The sequence below is a fragment of the Anomalospiza imberbis genome, chromosome 3 (genome assembly GCF_031753505.1).
Source record: "Anomalospiza imberbis isolate Cuckoo-Finch-1a 21T00152 chromosome 3, ASM3175350v1, whole genome shotgun sequence".
Lineage (NCBI taxonomy): Eukaryota > Metazoa > Chordata > Aves > Passeriformes > Viduidae > Anomalospiza > Anomalospiza imberbis.
Genome location: NC_089683.1, coordinates 95918756 through 95929914, shown reverse-complemented (window position 1 = coordinate 95929914; position 11159 = coordinate 95918756). Strand labels below are relative to the sequence as shown.

The 11159-nt window shown below is 42.3% G+C and overlaps 1 protein-coding gene and 1 long non-coding RNA gene across 2 annotated transcripts in view; one reads left to right on the top strand and one right to left on the bottom strand.

Annotated features, from left to right (window-relative positions):
• The window catches only part of SLC3A1 (solute carrier family 3 member 1), a 14564-nt gene extending 3405 nt beyond the window's left edge, over positions 1 to 11159 (bottom strand). Inside the window, exons 1-8 of the mRNA XM_068185874.1 lie at positions 10144 to 11159; positions 9249 to 9428; positions 8171 to 8325; positions 6994 to 7119; positions 4804 to 4912; positions 3964 to 4099; positions 2566 to 2764; positions 1649 to 1795 (exon numbers count right to left, since the gene is read on the bottom strand). Coding sequence (XP_068041975.1) covers positions 1649 to 1795; positions 2566 to 2764; positions 3964 to 4099; positions 4804 to 4912; positions 6994 to 7119; positions 8171 to 8325; positions 9249 to 9428; positions 10144 to 10540 — 1449 coding nt within the window. The 5' untranslated portion in view covers positions 10541 to 11159. The remainder of the gene's footprint in view (positions 1 to 1648; positions 1796 to 2565; positions 2765 to 3963; positions 4100 to 4803; positions 4913 to 6993; positions 7120 to 8170; positions 8326 to 9248; positions 9429 to 10143) is intronic.
• LOC137471488 (uncharacterized) lies at positions 3785 to 5419 on the top strand. Its single transcript, XR_010997653.1, has 2 exons — positions 3785 to 4099; positions 4804 to 5419. It is a non-coding gene; the product is annotated as an uncharacterized lncRNA (long non-coding RNA).

The following is an 11159-nucleotide window of genomic DNA, read 5'->3' as shown; positions in this document are numbered from 1 at the left end:
CAGTGTCTGTTATTTTCTAAGTATTGCACTTTTCACCCCAGAACTCTTCAAGCTTACATTTGCAAGGGGTACAATTTTGACAGGATTGTTTGTGTTAGAAAGGTAAAAATTATTATTTCCAAGTGCAAAACTATTGAAAACTGGCTTTTAGCTGATTAAAAAGTGTCGATGTAAAAAAAGTCTGAAGTTCTCATTTTGAAGAATTCACAATCCTGAAAAAGCTTCCTCATTGTTACTGAAGAGCTGCCAAAAGATCTGACACTTAAATTTAATGATATAAGAGGGCATAAAATATTTTGCACATACTTTGAGTGTTTGTTTTCCATGAAAACTGTTTTTCATATAAAGGACACTTTTCAATACAATCTGTCAGAGCAGCAGCCTAACAAAAGAAATTGTCACTTTGCTTTGTGACATTATAAATAATGGGTTTCTCCTTTTTAGCATATTCTGAAAAGCAGAAGAAAAAAATCCTAAGTTTTCAACGCTGGTAACACTGCCTCTCATCTTTACCTCTTTCAGTGTCTCCTGAAGTGTTTGAAATGCTGGGACTAAAGCCTATATCATCCTGAGCAAATATTCTCCATTTTCCTAAGACACCCATTAATCAGGGAACCTTCCTCTCCAGCCTGAGTGAAGGGTGGGTTTGCATTTGTTCCAAAGCCCTGAGCCACAGGGTAGCCACTAAAAGAGAGTGAACCCTGAGGAGCTCAGGGTGAGCCACTTTTCTTAAGAGAATCACTCTGTCAGCGGTAATCAGCAGCAGCAAGAAAATGCAGGAGATACTTGACCTACAGTTTTCTCAGAGGAAATGAGATTTCCTTTTAAATCAGAGAATCACTTCCTCATATCTGAATGAGACAAATCTGGAGCTGATCCTGTGCTTCAAGTACCTCTTTCCCTTTGTATCAAAGTTAGCCAGTGCCATTTCTAACATTGCCAGCAGCTGCCTCATTCCCTAACAGAGGCTTTTCACAGGGAAAGCAGCATCTGCCATAGGACCATGTTCTTATGGTGCTCAAATATGGCCAGGAGAGGCAGAGATGAGCTGTTCCATTTTGGGACAGACTATGCATGATGACCAAAAGCCACTTCTGCTTGCCACCAGGCAGCCTCCCCTTCATGCAGATCCCTTTTTCTGAGCTTGGGCACACTCATGACAGCTGTGGCTTAGACAGAATCAGAACCGTGACTTCCTTTAAATAACAGCCACAAAATAATGGACTCTGGCATAATGATGTCAGAGTCCCACTTCCATGGGAGGAAGGAGATGGCTCAGTTATCTTCCCTCATTGGTCTGCAGCACACCTCTCCTTACCCCTGGCCAGGCCCCGTACTGGCACTTGCTGTCCTTTCTGCTGAAGCAACACTGCTGGAAACCATGCAGGACTGATCCAGAGAAAGACAGAAATCAGCATCCATAACTGAAGTCTAGCAGTTCAGACACACATCAAGGCCTTGGTTCTGGTCTCTGGCCTGGCCATTTCCACATGCTGTACAGAGGTTTGCCATGAGGAACATGGAAAACCATTTAAGCAGTGAGAAAGACTGGGTTTGGTTAGCAAAACAAAAGTTCTTGTTTTTTTGAATGTTCTGTTACTTGGAACTAATCAACAACAGGACCAGAGTTTACATGCTCTTCACTTACATTTTCTGATGCAATGTTCTCCATGCCTATTTCTTCACCATAGTAAGTTACAGGAGTGCCAGGGAGGGTTAAAAGCAGCATGTTCATGACATTGATGTACTCCTTTCCAATCCGAGTTGAAATCCGAGCAGTGTTAGGGCTTCCAACCTGAAGAAAACATCATTCTGTTAAACACACATTATAAAATTTCAAGCATGTGTGAAATTAACTAATTTAACAAGGTAGCAAATGTTTTGGGGTTTTTTCTTTCCCTTCCATGGCATTGAGGTCCATTATCTTTATCTTGATGCCATTACAAACTTCTGCCCCAAAAAATTTAACACACAAAAGTCCTGCCAGCAGCACATGAGGCTGAAGTGAGGAAGAGATGACAAATAACAACTCTCCCGTTGTTATCTGCTATTTTTTCTGCTGTGTGAGGATTGCTCTGCTTGCTTTGAAAAGATCCTTTGCACATTCTGAACATGCTTCCTAGGAAAAACAGGAGCAATGTTTTAAGTTAACTGCTCTCCACTGCCTGCTCTTCTCTGCCCTAGCCCCGGGCGGGTTTCAGAATCCATTGCAGTGAGTCAGTTTATGGTCAAAGATAATTATCCCAATTCCATTCTCACTGGTGGTTTAGCCACTGGAGACACTGAGGGAGAGGCTTGATCATAAATTCCCTTCTGTCATCCTTGCAAGGGGAGTGGAACTGTTACTGAAGGGCAGGAGAGCCGGACAGTGCCAAGAACTCCAACTACAGTAGCTGAGAGTTTTCACAAGGACAGCGACTGTAGCTCAGCCATGGGCCCAGGCTGCTGCCAATCCCACTGAAATCAGGTGGGTGTGGGTGTGTGGGTGTGGGTGTGTGTGTGGGTGTGGTTTCTGTCACCTACAGGAACAAGCCCTTCCTACGAGAGTTAGTCTAGAACTCTTACTGCCCAATTTGGCCATTTTCCTGCAGGCATGTTTTTCATCCATGAGTTGACAGCTTCAAAAATACTGTTGCCAGATAGATCTTTCATGTTAATTAGGTTGAAGTTGAAGGGAAAATCTGCTTCTTGGATAAAAGTTGTTCCATAATACATCATTGTTGCTTCAATGTCTTCCTTTTCATCATCATCAGAACCCATAAATCTGCAGAAAAGTACACAAATAGCTTTTTTCGCTCATTTTTAGTTACACAGAACAGAATAAAGCTAGAAATGGTTGGACACAGCATTAAGAATTATGGTCATTTCCACCTTCCCCATTAAAAAAAGATTAATACAGAGAAATTATATTTTGTAAGGCAGACAAGGAATCAAGGAGAAGTACTTGGAAATTACTGGAGAAAAATCTACAGAAGTCAACACAAGGCTAAAGTATCTGACTGAGGTTTTATCTTTCTGAATCCATGTCCACACACTCCATTCCAGCAATTTCCATGCTTCACAGAAGAGGACCTGGGGGTCCCCCAAGTTGACCATGAGCCATCAATGTGCCCCTGCAGGCGGTTCATGGCATCCTGGGCCTGCATTAGGAGCAGTGCTGCCAGAAGTGAGGGCAGTAATCCTTCCCCTTTAGTCTGGCACTAAGGCCTTTAAAAGGGACTGAAACATCTCTCCCAGGAGGAAAGGCTTCAAGGTGGGGCTATTTAGCCTGGGGAAGCGATGCCTCCGGGATCTCATCCATGTATTGAAGGGAGGGTGAAAAGGTGATGGAGCCAGGTTCTTTTCAGTAGTGCCCAGTGCCAGGGCCAGAGGCAATGGGCACAAACTGAAACACAGGACAGGTGTTTCCCTATGAACATCAGGAAACTCCCACCAGTCAGGGTGACTCAGCCCTGGCACTGGTTTTCCAGGGAGGTTGTAGAGTCTCCATTACTGGAAATGTTCAAAAGCCATCCAGACAAGTTCCTGGACAACTGGCTCCAGGTGGCCCTAAAAAGCAGGGGATTTGGACTGGAGAATTTCAGGAGGTCCTTTCCAAATTCAACCATTCTGTGATTTTAACAGTCTCTGACTGTGTGTCTCACTTGAACTGCACTATTAAAATTAAAGAATGTATCAGGCACAGGGTTGATAAATGAGTATCTCCGGGATAAGAATGCTTACCTTTATACAGTCCATAAATATTACCTTTTCTGCTTACCTTTATACAGTCCATAGATGGAGCAGAGCTAACAGGGCCAATTCCTTTCTGCATACACTGGGCAAGAGACAGTATAGCCTATGCACTGCTACCTGCACTGCAGGATTTGCATTTCTGTCGTGTATTATGTTAGTAAAAGAACATTTTCTTGCTAGCAAGAGGGAGATGAATATTAGAAAAAACTGGCCAGCTGTGCCGGTTACCTGTATCTGCCAGGCTCTCTGCTGAACTCATTCATGGTGTGACGGAAGCTGCGGATGATGTCATGCAAACCAACTTGCGTGGTGGTGTAATCATGGTAGAGCTGGGAATAGGCTGTGATACTCTCCTTAAAGCAGGGTAAAGTACTTCATGTTAGTTCACCAATATTTTAGGTTTCAGAATTCTCCAAATTCTCCTCATTCTTGCCTGAGTGCACCAGTTCATGAATTTTTACTGAAATGAGTTCAGCATGCTAACACTAACAGCACAGAGCTGAACTAAACTTGATGAACTGTGGAGTAGCAGAGGACTGATAATTTTGGATCCCATCCTTCAGTAGGGAAAGCCCACCCACACCACTAACCAACAGAGCCCATCTGGAGCATGAGCTGTGGCCTCAGACCAGGCTGGAAAGATGGACAGTGCCTTGATACAGTAACATAACACCACCACCACCTTGGAGCTGGCCAGCTGTCTGTGACCCCCAGCTCCGCAGGAGAACAGTGTCTTGGTCTGGCACTACCTGGCAACATCACCAAGTTCACTATCAGAGCAAAAGAAAGTAACATAAACAACAGTGAATGTGTCTGGTCACCTCTCACTGTGACACATGGCCTACATCAGTGTTTTCTTAGTTATGCTCCAGTTCCTACTGGGGCTTCTTTGTGGTGAGTGCTCTTTGTGCAGAGTGCCCGGGACCCACCCACCTTCCAAGGCTGACCTGTTCCTACAGCCACATTTAAGACCCAAAAGAGTCAAAGCAGGCACTCTAGTCTTCATAGGAAATGCAGGAAGGAAAACAAAGACATAAACATTGCATTACATAAACATTACATTTTGAGACTTGTTCACTGGAGGCTCATCCCGGAGATGTGGTGCTTCTAAGAGAAATTTAACAGTGCCAAAACTAAATCCATCAACTCCTTTGCCAAGCCAAAATTTGATAATATCCTAGATAAAAGCAAAAATTGAAAAGTCTGAGTGAGTCTACCCCATTTAAAATAGTATACTCTTAAAAAGAAAACTAAACTTGTAAGGAGGTGTTAATACATAACAATTCATTTTTTGATTTGTACTTTGAATTCTTCTAGAAGCTAAAGTGAATCAAGTTGATCTAAGGTCAAATTAATAGCTAAATAAAGTAGGCCTTACTATTTCATTCCTTAAAAAAAAAAAAAAAAAAAGATTGGTCTCTAACTTCTCCTATAATTCAGGAGCTCAAAGCCAGGTCATGATTCATTAAAGCAGTTTCTAATCTCATCCATCAACACAACTGGGCTCATGCTAAGTGATGTTGTTGATGAACATTCATGTCATGGCTGCACACAATTAAAACACATTGATTCAAATATGCAGGAATATGTTGTTCTGCACAAGCCTTGTGCCACCAATTTTCTTTTACACAATAGAGCTCTTAAAATATTTGTTCTCTCTTATTTGACTGATGCAATTTTTAAATTTTTTTTCAGACTTATTTGTTGATTTGCAGGAACATAAGAAATTATCATCCAACAATTACAAATGCTATTGATTTGAAATTTCACTATCAAATTCCAATGTTAGTCACTATTAGTAAAATTATATCCTATTTCACTAACTATATTATTACAGTTTTAATTGCCCCAGTTTTAACAAAAAACTCCAAAGTTCAGTCCCTCTTGAGTGGTTTCTGCAAATGTCCTTTTCGTTGTGATACTTGTCTTTGTCTGAGGAAAAAAACAGTTTTTATATATTTTTTTTAAGTCTATTGACTTGCCTTTTTAAAACATATGAAGAACACTTATCTGAAAAAGCTGGAATAGAATTAGTACACTCTTAAGCTGTACAGATTTTTGTTTGGCAAATAAAGACGGCCTCACTGAGCTGCACTTTTTCGTAGCTCCATTCTGCAAGCCGCAGCTCTCAATGTGGTGTCTGTCCAGTACTGAACGTACCCAAAAACGCTCATGCTTATACCTGTGCTCAGCACAAAAGCAAACCCGGCTATCAGGTGCTTATGCAAACATCAAGCACTGATGTGGTTCTCACTGGCACCAATCTACATCTATTTACACATGAAAGCCACAATGTGCTGGTTGCTGAGTTTGGCTGTTCTTGGGTGCCCTTGTGCTGCTGAACCAAAGACTTGAGCTTCTCTGCAGAAGTCCATTTTCTTCCTGCTCAATCCTCCTAACCTTCTCGAACAGGATTTTGAATCAAAATATTAAAAAAAAATTATTTGTTAACATGATGTTCATACACATTTACCAGAGGTTGGTGTTACCAGGACAAACTCCCTCCTTTTTTTTTTTTTTTTTTTTTTAATAGGAAATGCAGCATCTCTTTGCTACTGGAGTTTCAGTAATTCTCATTGCGTGCTTGAGTTAAAAGGTGTGACCAGAAGCGTTTAGTTTCTTCAAGCTTATGCAGTACCCACATGGTATGGAGAGAGGCCCCACACACACCATCCCAGGAAGACTGGGCAGCTGTGAAGACCAGCACCCAAAAAATGCACCACAATTCAATTCAACAGAACAAAGTGGCAAACATAGATTCAATTAAATATATGAAGTAGCTGTACTACCTGCTGAGGCATAACTTACAGAAAGGGGAAAAAGAAGCAGCAGCTGTCAGGCTCCCCATATTCAGGTCTACATCCCCATATTTTAATGAATTCCACATTGTCTGCTAGGAAACAGTGCAGACAGGAAGGAGATTTCATCGGAGCAGCACCATCCCCGCCACTCTCACTGTGAAAACACTCATTTTCCCCCTGGAAAGTCATCAGACATGTGGACAGATCGAAACTCACTATCTCCCCCTTATCAACAAGCCCAGGCATTCCTTGTAATTCAAATCAGCATTGCCTCTGTTTTCCCAAAAATGCAAACATCTCTCTGATAAACAAGGTGCCATCCCTCCATTTGACTGGCTAATCAACAACTCTTTGTATCAACAGAGATAAAAAACTTCTCTGCACTTGACGTTCTACACAGGCTTCAGTGCAAGAGCTGCTTTGCTGTTGGCTCAGCACCAGTGGGTTTCATACTTACACGGATTTCTTGTTGGACTGCAGGGTTGCGAAAATTTAAGTCTGGCTGTTCCTTCCCAAACTGATGGAAATAACATTGCTTTCTCAGGTCGTCAAACTGCCAGCTGGAATTCCCAAAGACACTCACCTGCTCAGCCAAGGGAGAGAGACAATCAGATCTACTAACTTAACAAACATTTCCTCCTATGCATACATTAAAATGTGGGGCATTACAAGCATAAAATAAAGCACAAAATGCCTAATCAGTGGACTACATTGTGAACAGATTTTGGTACTCATGATTTTCACGCCTTTTTGCCACTAGTTGCTCTCCCTGTAGTTGTGCTTTGCCACATGTATTTCTTGCTCAGTATTGTAGATTTTGAAGATTTTTTTATTAAGTTAACTTTCATTGGGAATTATCTGGAATAGAGGGGAAAACATGGGTGGGAACATTTATTTTGGAATGACTTCTCCTAAAGCTTATTAGAAAGCTTTAGTTAACTTAGAGCTTTCTGCAATTTAGTATTATCCCTTTGAAAGGCCAACAACAGTCAGCAAGTTAAAAACGTTAAACTTTATCACCATCTCTCTAATAAAAGATTCCAAAAGATAGTTCTTAAGACTCTTAAGATTAAAAAGAAATTATATAAATTGGTACAAAGTATTAATTCCACCTGGAGGTTTTAGAATATACAAGTTCCCAATCATGCACCCACCAGTTCTAATCTAAAATAAGTCCATTTGAAATAGGCAACATGCTTTCTGGCCTGATCACTTTCCAGAAAAAAGGAAAAAAGCCAAGATCATATTGTTTTGTTTCCTTCCCCACCAACTATGATTTTAGAGTACCTGACAAGCAGTTTCTAGAACAAAACACCCACACACAGAAGGAGGCATGTGTGAACCATTTGCGCAGAACTTTTTTTTTTTTGTGTGTGTTTGTTTAATGAACAAAGATTTAACACTGAAGTGAAGAAACAAAAGTAATTTTTAAAATTCCACTTGAAGTAGGAGCTTTTCAAGTGATTCCCCCAACCTGGTTTAAATCTTAATCTGCACTAACACATGTAATAACATCAGTTTGTACCTCTCACCAGTCACTTAAAACCCCGTGTACACTGGGACAATCATGTTACAGCGGCTTTTGCTCTGTGGCATCCAGCTTGGGATGTGTGTGTGTCCCTTCCTGTGTTTACCCAGTTGTTGGGAGGGATGACTGAGCCAGCAGCCTGCCTGCAGTCCTGCCAGATGTAGTAGTCCGTGTACTTCCCAGTCCGATTGCGGCTCAGCTGAAACCACCGGTGTTTGTCGCTTGTGTGGTTTGGTATTAAATCCATTATCACCTTTAGCCCTTAAAAATAAAAACAAAAACATTAAAAAAAATTAGCCCTTCTCTCCCTCCCCGAACTACAACATTACATTTAGCCTTTTAAGACAACATTCATATTTGTTCCAAATGCAGTATCAGAGGTATTTGGGCTTCTTCCATGCCAGAGGTCTGGTGAAGGAAAGGCGCATAAAAACCCCACAAAAAGTACCAGACTACCAAAACAGTTAGACCTGACTGGTGTTTGCAAGTAGCTGGAACACAGCTTGGGAGGGAAAGAAGGGTGAAGAGAACAATCAAAACAGACTTCTGCTGTTATGAACCGCTTTCACTAACTCTGACTTCAACATCTGTCTCACACCTCCCAGGTGCTTCACCAGTCTAGCATCAGTGATCACACATTCTTCATCACCCTTCATAAAGAACAGACATTTTATTGAAACCTTTCAGACTCGCAAACCATCTTCTGTTCAGCTCAGCAGCTTTAAGAAGAAACTCCTAAGCAAACATTTGGTCTCAGGCATAAACTCATCAGAGCAAGGATGCAAGGGCAGGAAAGAAGTGTGTGTTCCCTCATGTTCAGTCACACAGAACTGCACCTCAGCTTGATCCCAGCCTTCCAATGCCCATAAGACAGGCCTCAGGGAGCATGGATGGGTGCCAGCCCACCACCCACAAACATCCTCCTTGCAGAGGACATGCAGCCACTCTGTGCTGCTGCTGTAGCTCCCTGTGCCCTCTGTCCTGCTTTCAGCACTGCCCCAGAGCCAAAGGGCAGGAGATGGCAATCATGGAGCTCAAGTTGCTGTGGAGCTGCCTTGTACCCTTTGCTGCCACCTCGATCTGTTCCTGCTCAATGGCACCACGGGGGGACTGCCAGGTGCACAAACTGAAGTCCCTATAAGGTCCATCTTTTTAACAGTTACTTGCTTGGAGGTGCAGCTTACCTTTGTCATGTATGGCTGCAATCAGATTCTCAAAATCTGTCATTGATCCAAAAATGGGATCAATGTCATAGAAGTCTTCAGCTCCATAGCCAAGGTCTTTTAAAGGGGACTTAAAGAAAGAGGTGATCCAGATGGTTTTTATATTCAAATATGTAATATGGTCCAGTTTTTCTTGGATACCTATTTAAAAAGAAAAGGACATCATCTGTTCAGAAAATGCAAAATATTTTTGTTTGCAAACGGGTCCCTTTATCTTCCTGACATGTTACTATAATATGCAACTACAGAAACACTTTCTGCCCTTCACCTGCTAGTACTGTACAGTGTGGCTATCACTTCTTGTTTAGAAATGCATTGTCCATTTTGGTGTTGAGCCTTCCCTTTCTGCAGGGCAGTCTCAGCTCAGCTACTTGTAAGTGGCATTGCTTCCTTGCTATCAGGTGCCCCATCTCTACGCATTTTTACCAGCTGATAACACCTAGACCATGAAAAAACAAGAAGTAGCACATCTTTCTCCCCTCTTTGTCAGTTTTTGTTTTCCTTAGGAAGAACAGCCACCAAACGTGACCAGGTGCTCAGCATCACTCATCTTCCTGACTGGACTCAGTTTTGTGGAGGTATCCGACTCTGGTAGCAGCTGTGCTGCTGCTTGCTCTCAGCACTATCTCTCAACTTCCTTTCTAATTCCAACTTTCTAACTTAAACTTAACTTAAGGAAGCAGCTCCTGGATTTACTCACAACAATGTGAGTTGCTATTAACATTGCCTGACAACTTCTCTTACTTCTCTCCATTAGGGTGGCTTTGTCTATTGGACTGTACTTTTCCACTGGTTTTGCTTTTTATATACTCATACACACACAACTGTTACACGACAAGAATGAAAACTGACCCACCTTTCAGATCCCCATTCCCATCCATGTTGCTGTCCCTGAAGGAGCGAGGATAGATCTGATAAATAGGACTAGCCTGCCACCAGTCAAGGCACCTTGGAGAGAGAGCAATGATGGCAATCGTAGCACACACAAGCACAACGGAACCAGCAATTACGAGCCAGAAGAGGATCTCCCTGGTGACTCTGTAGCGGGCTTGGCTGGAGAACTGCAGCAAGACTTCCTTTGGCATCCCAGCATAAGGCTTCAACACTGTCTCCTCCTCAGCCACTGGGTCCACATCAACACTGCATGTTTTTGGCATTTCTTCTTGGCTACTGGTGTCTGTTTCCTTGTCCTCAAAATCCTCATTTTGAACAAATCCATTGTTCTGCACACCTCCCTTCTCACTCAGCTCCATAGGTAAGCTCCTAGCTTCCACCTCAACTGTTCTACTTGACAGTTCTTGTCCTGGAGACTCTGGCCACAGCACCTTTGTTCAGTAAAATGAGAAGCAGTGCAATTAGGTATTCTGGGTTGATAATCAATCCTGACTAACTAGTCAAAGTTCAAAAAGGGACAAAAAGGGCAAAGTGCTCACAATGTTCTGCATAATATTCAGCATCTTCAGCAAGATAACAAAATGCTACAAAAAAGGGCAGTCCTCCTGGGAAGTAAAGCCTATTGTTGGTACCAGCTGAGCACAGTTATGTTTACTCTTGCTCTCTCTCGATACTTCTGTTCCCTTTGACAGCAGGGGGAAATTCAGGCTTTACCACTATCAGATCTAGTAAATATGCAGCTTTCCAGACTGGTCATAGCCTCCCTCCCCTGCCTGAAGCAGTCCGAATATGGGTAATTTAAACCCAGACAACAAGAGAATGAAGTGTTGGCAACCACTGGCCCGAATGCAACAACATAGACTAAGAAGAAAAGAGTCAAAGGCTGGTTGTGCATCTTTTTCACAGTTTAACTCATGTGCTCCAGCCCACCCCCAACTCCTAAGCACTAACTGCTGCTGTGGTACATACCGATCCTGA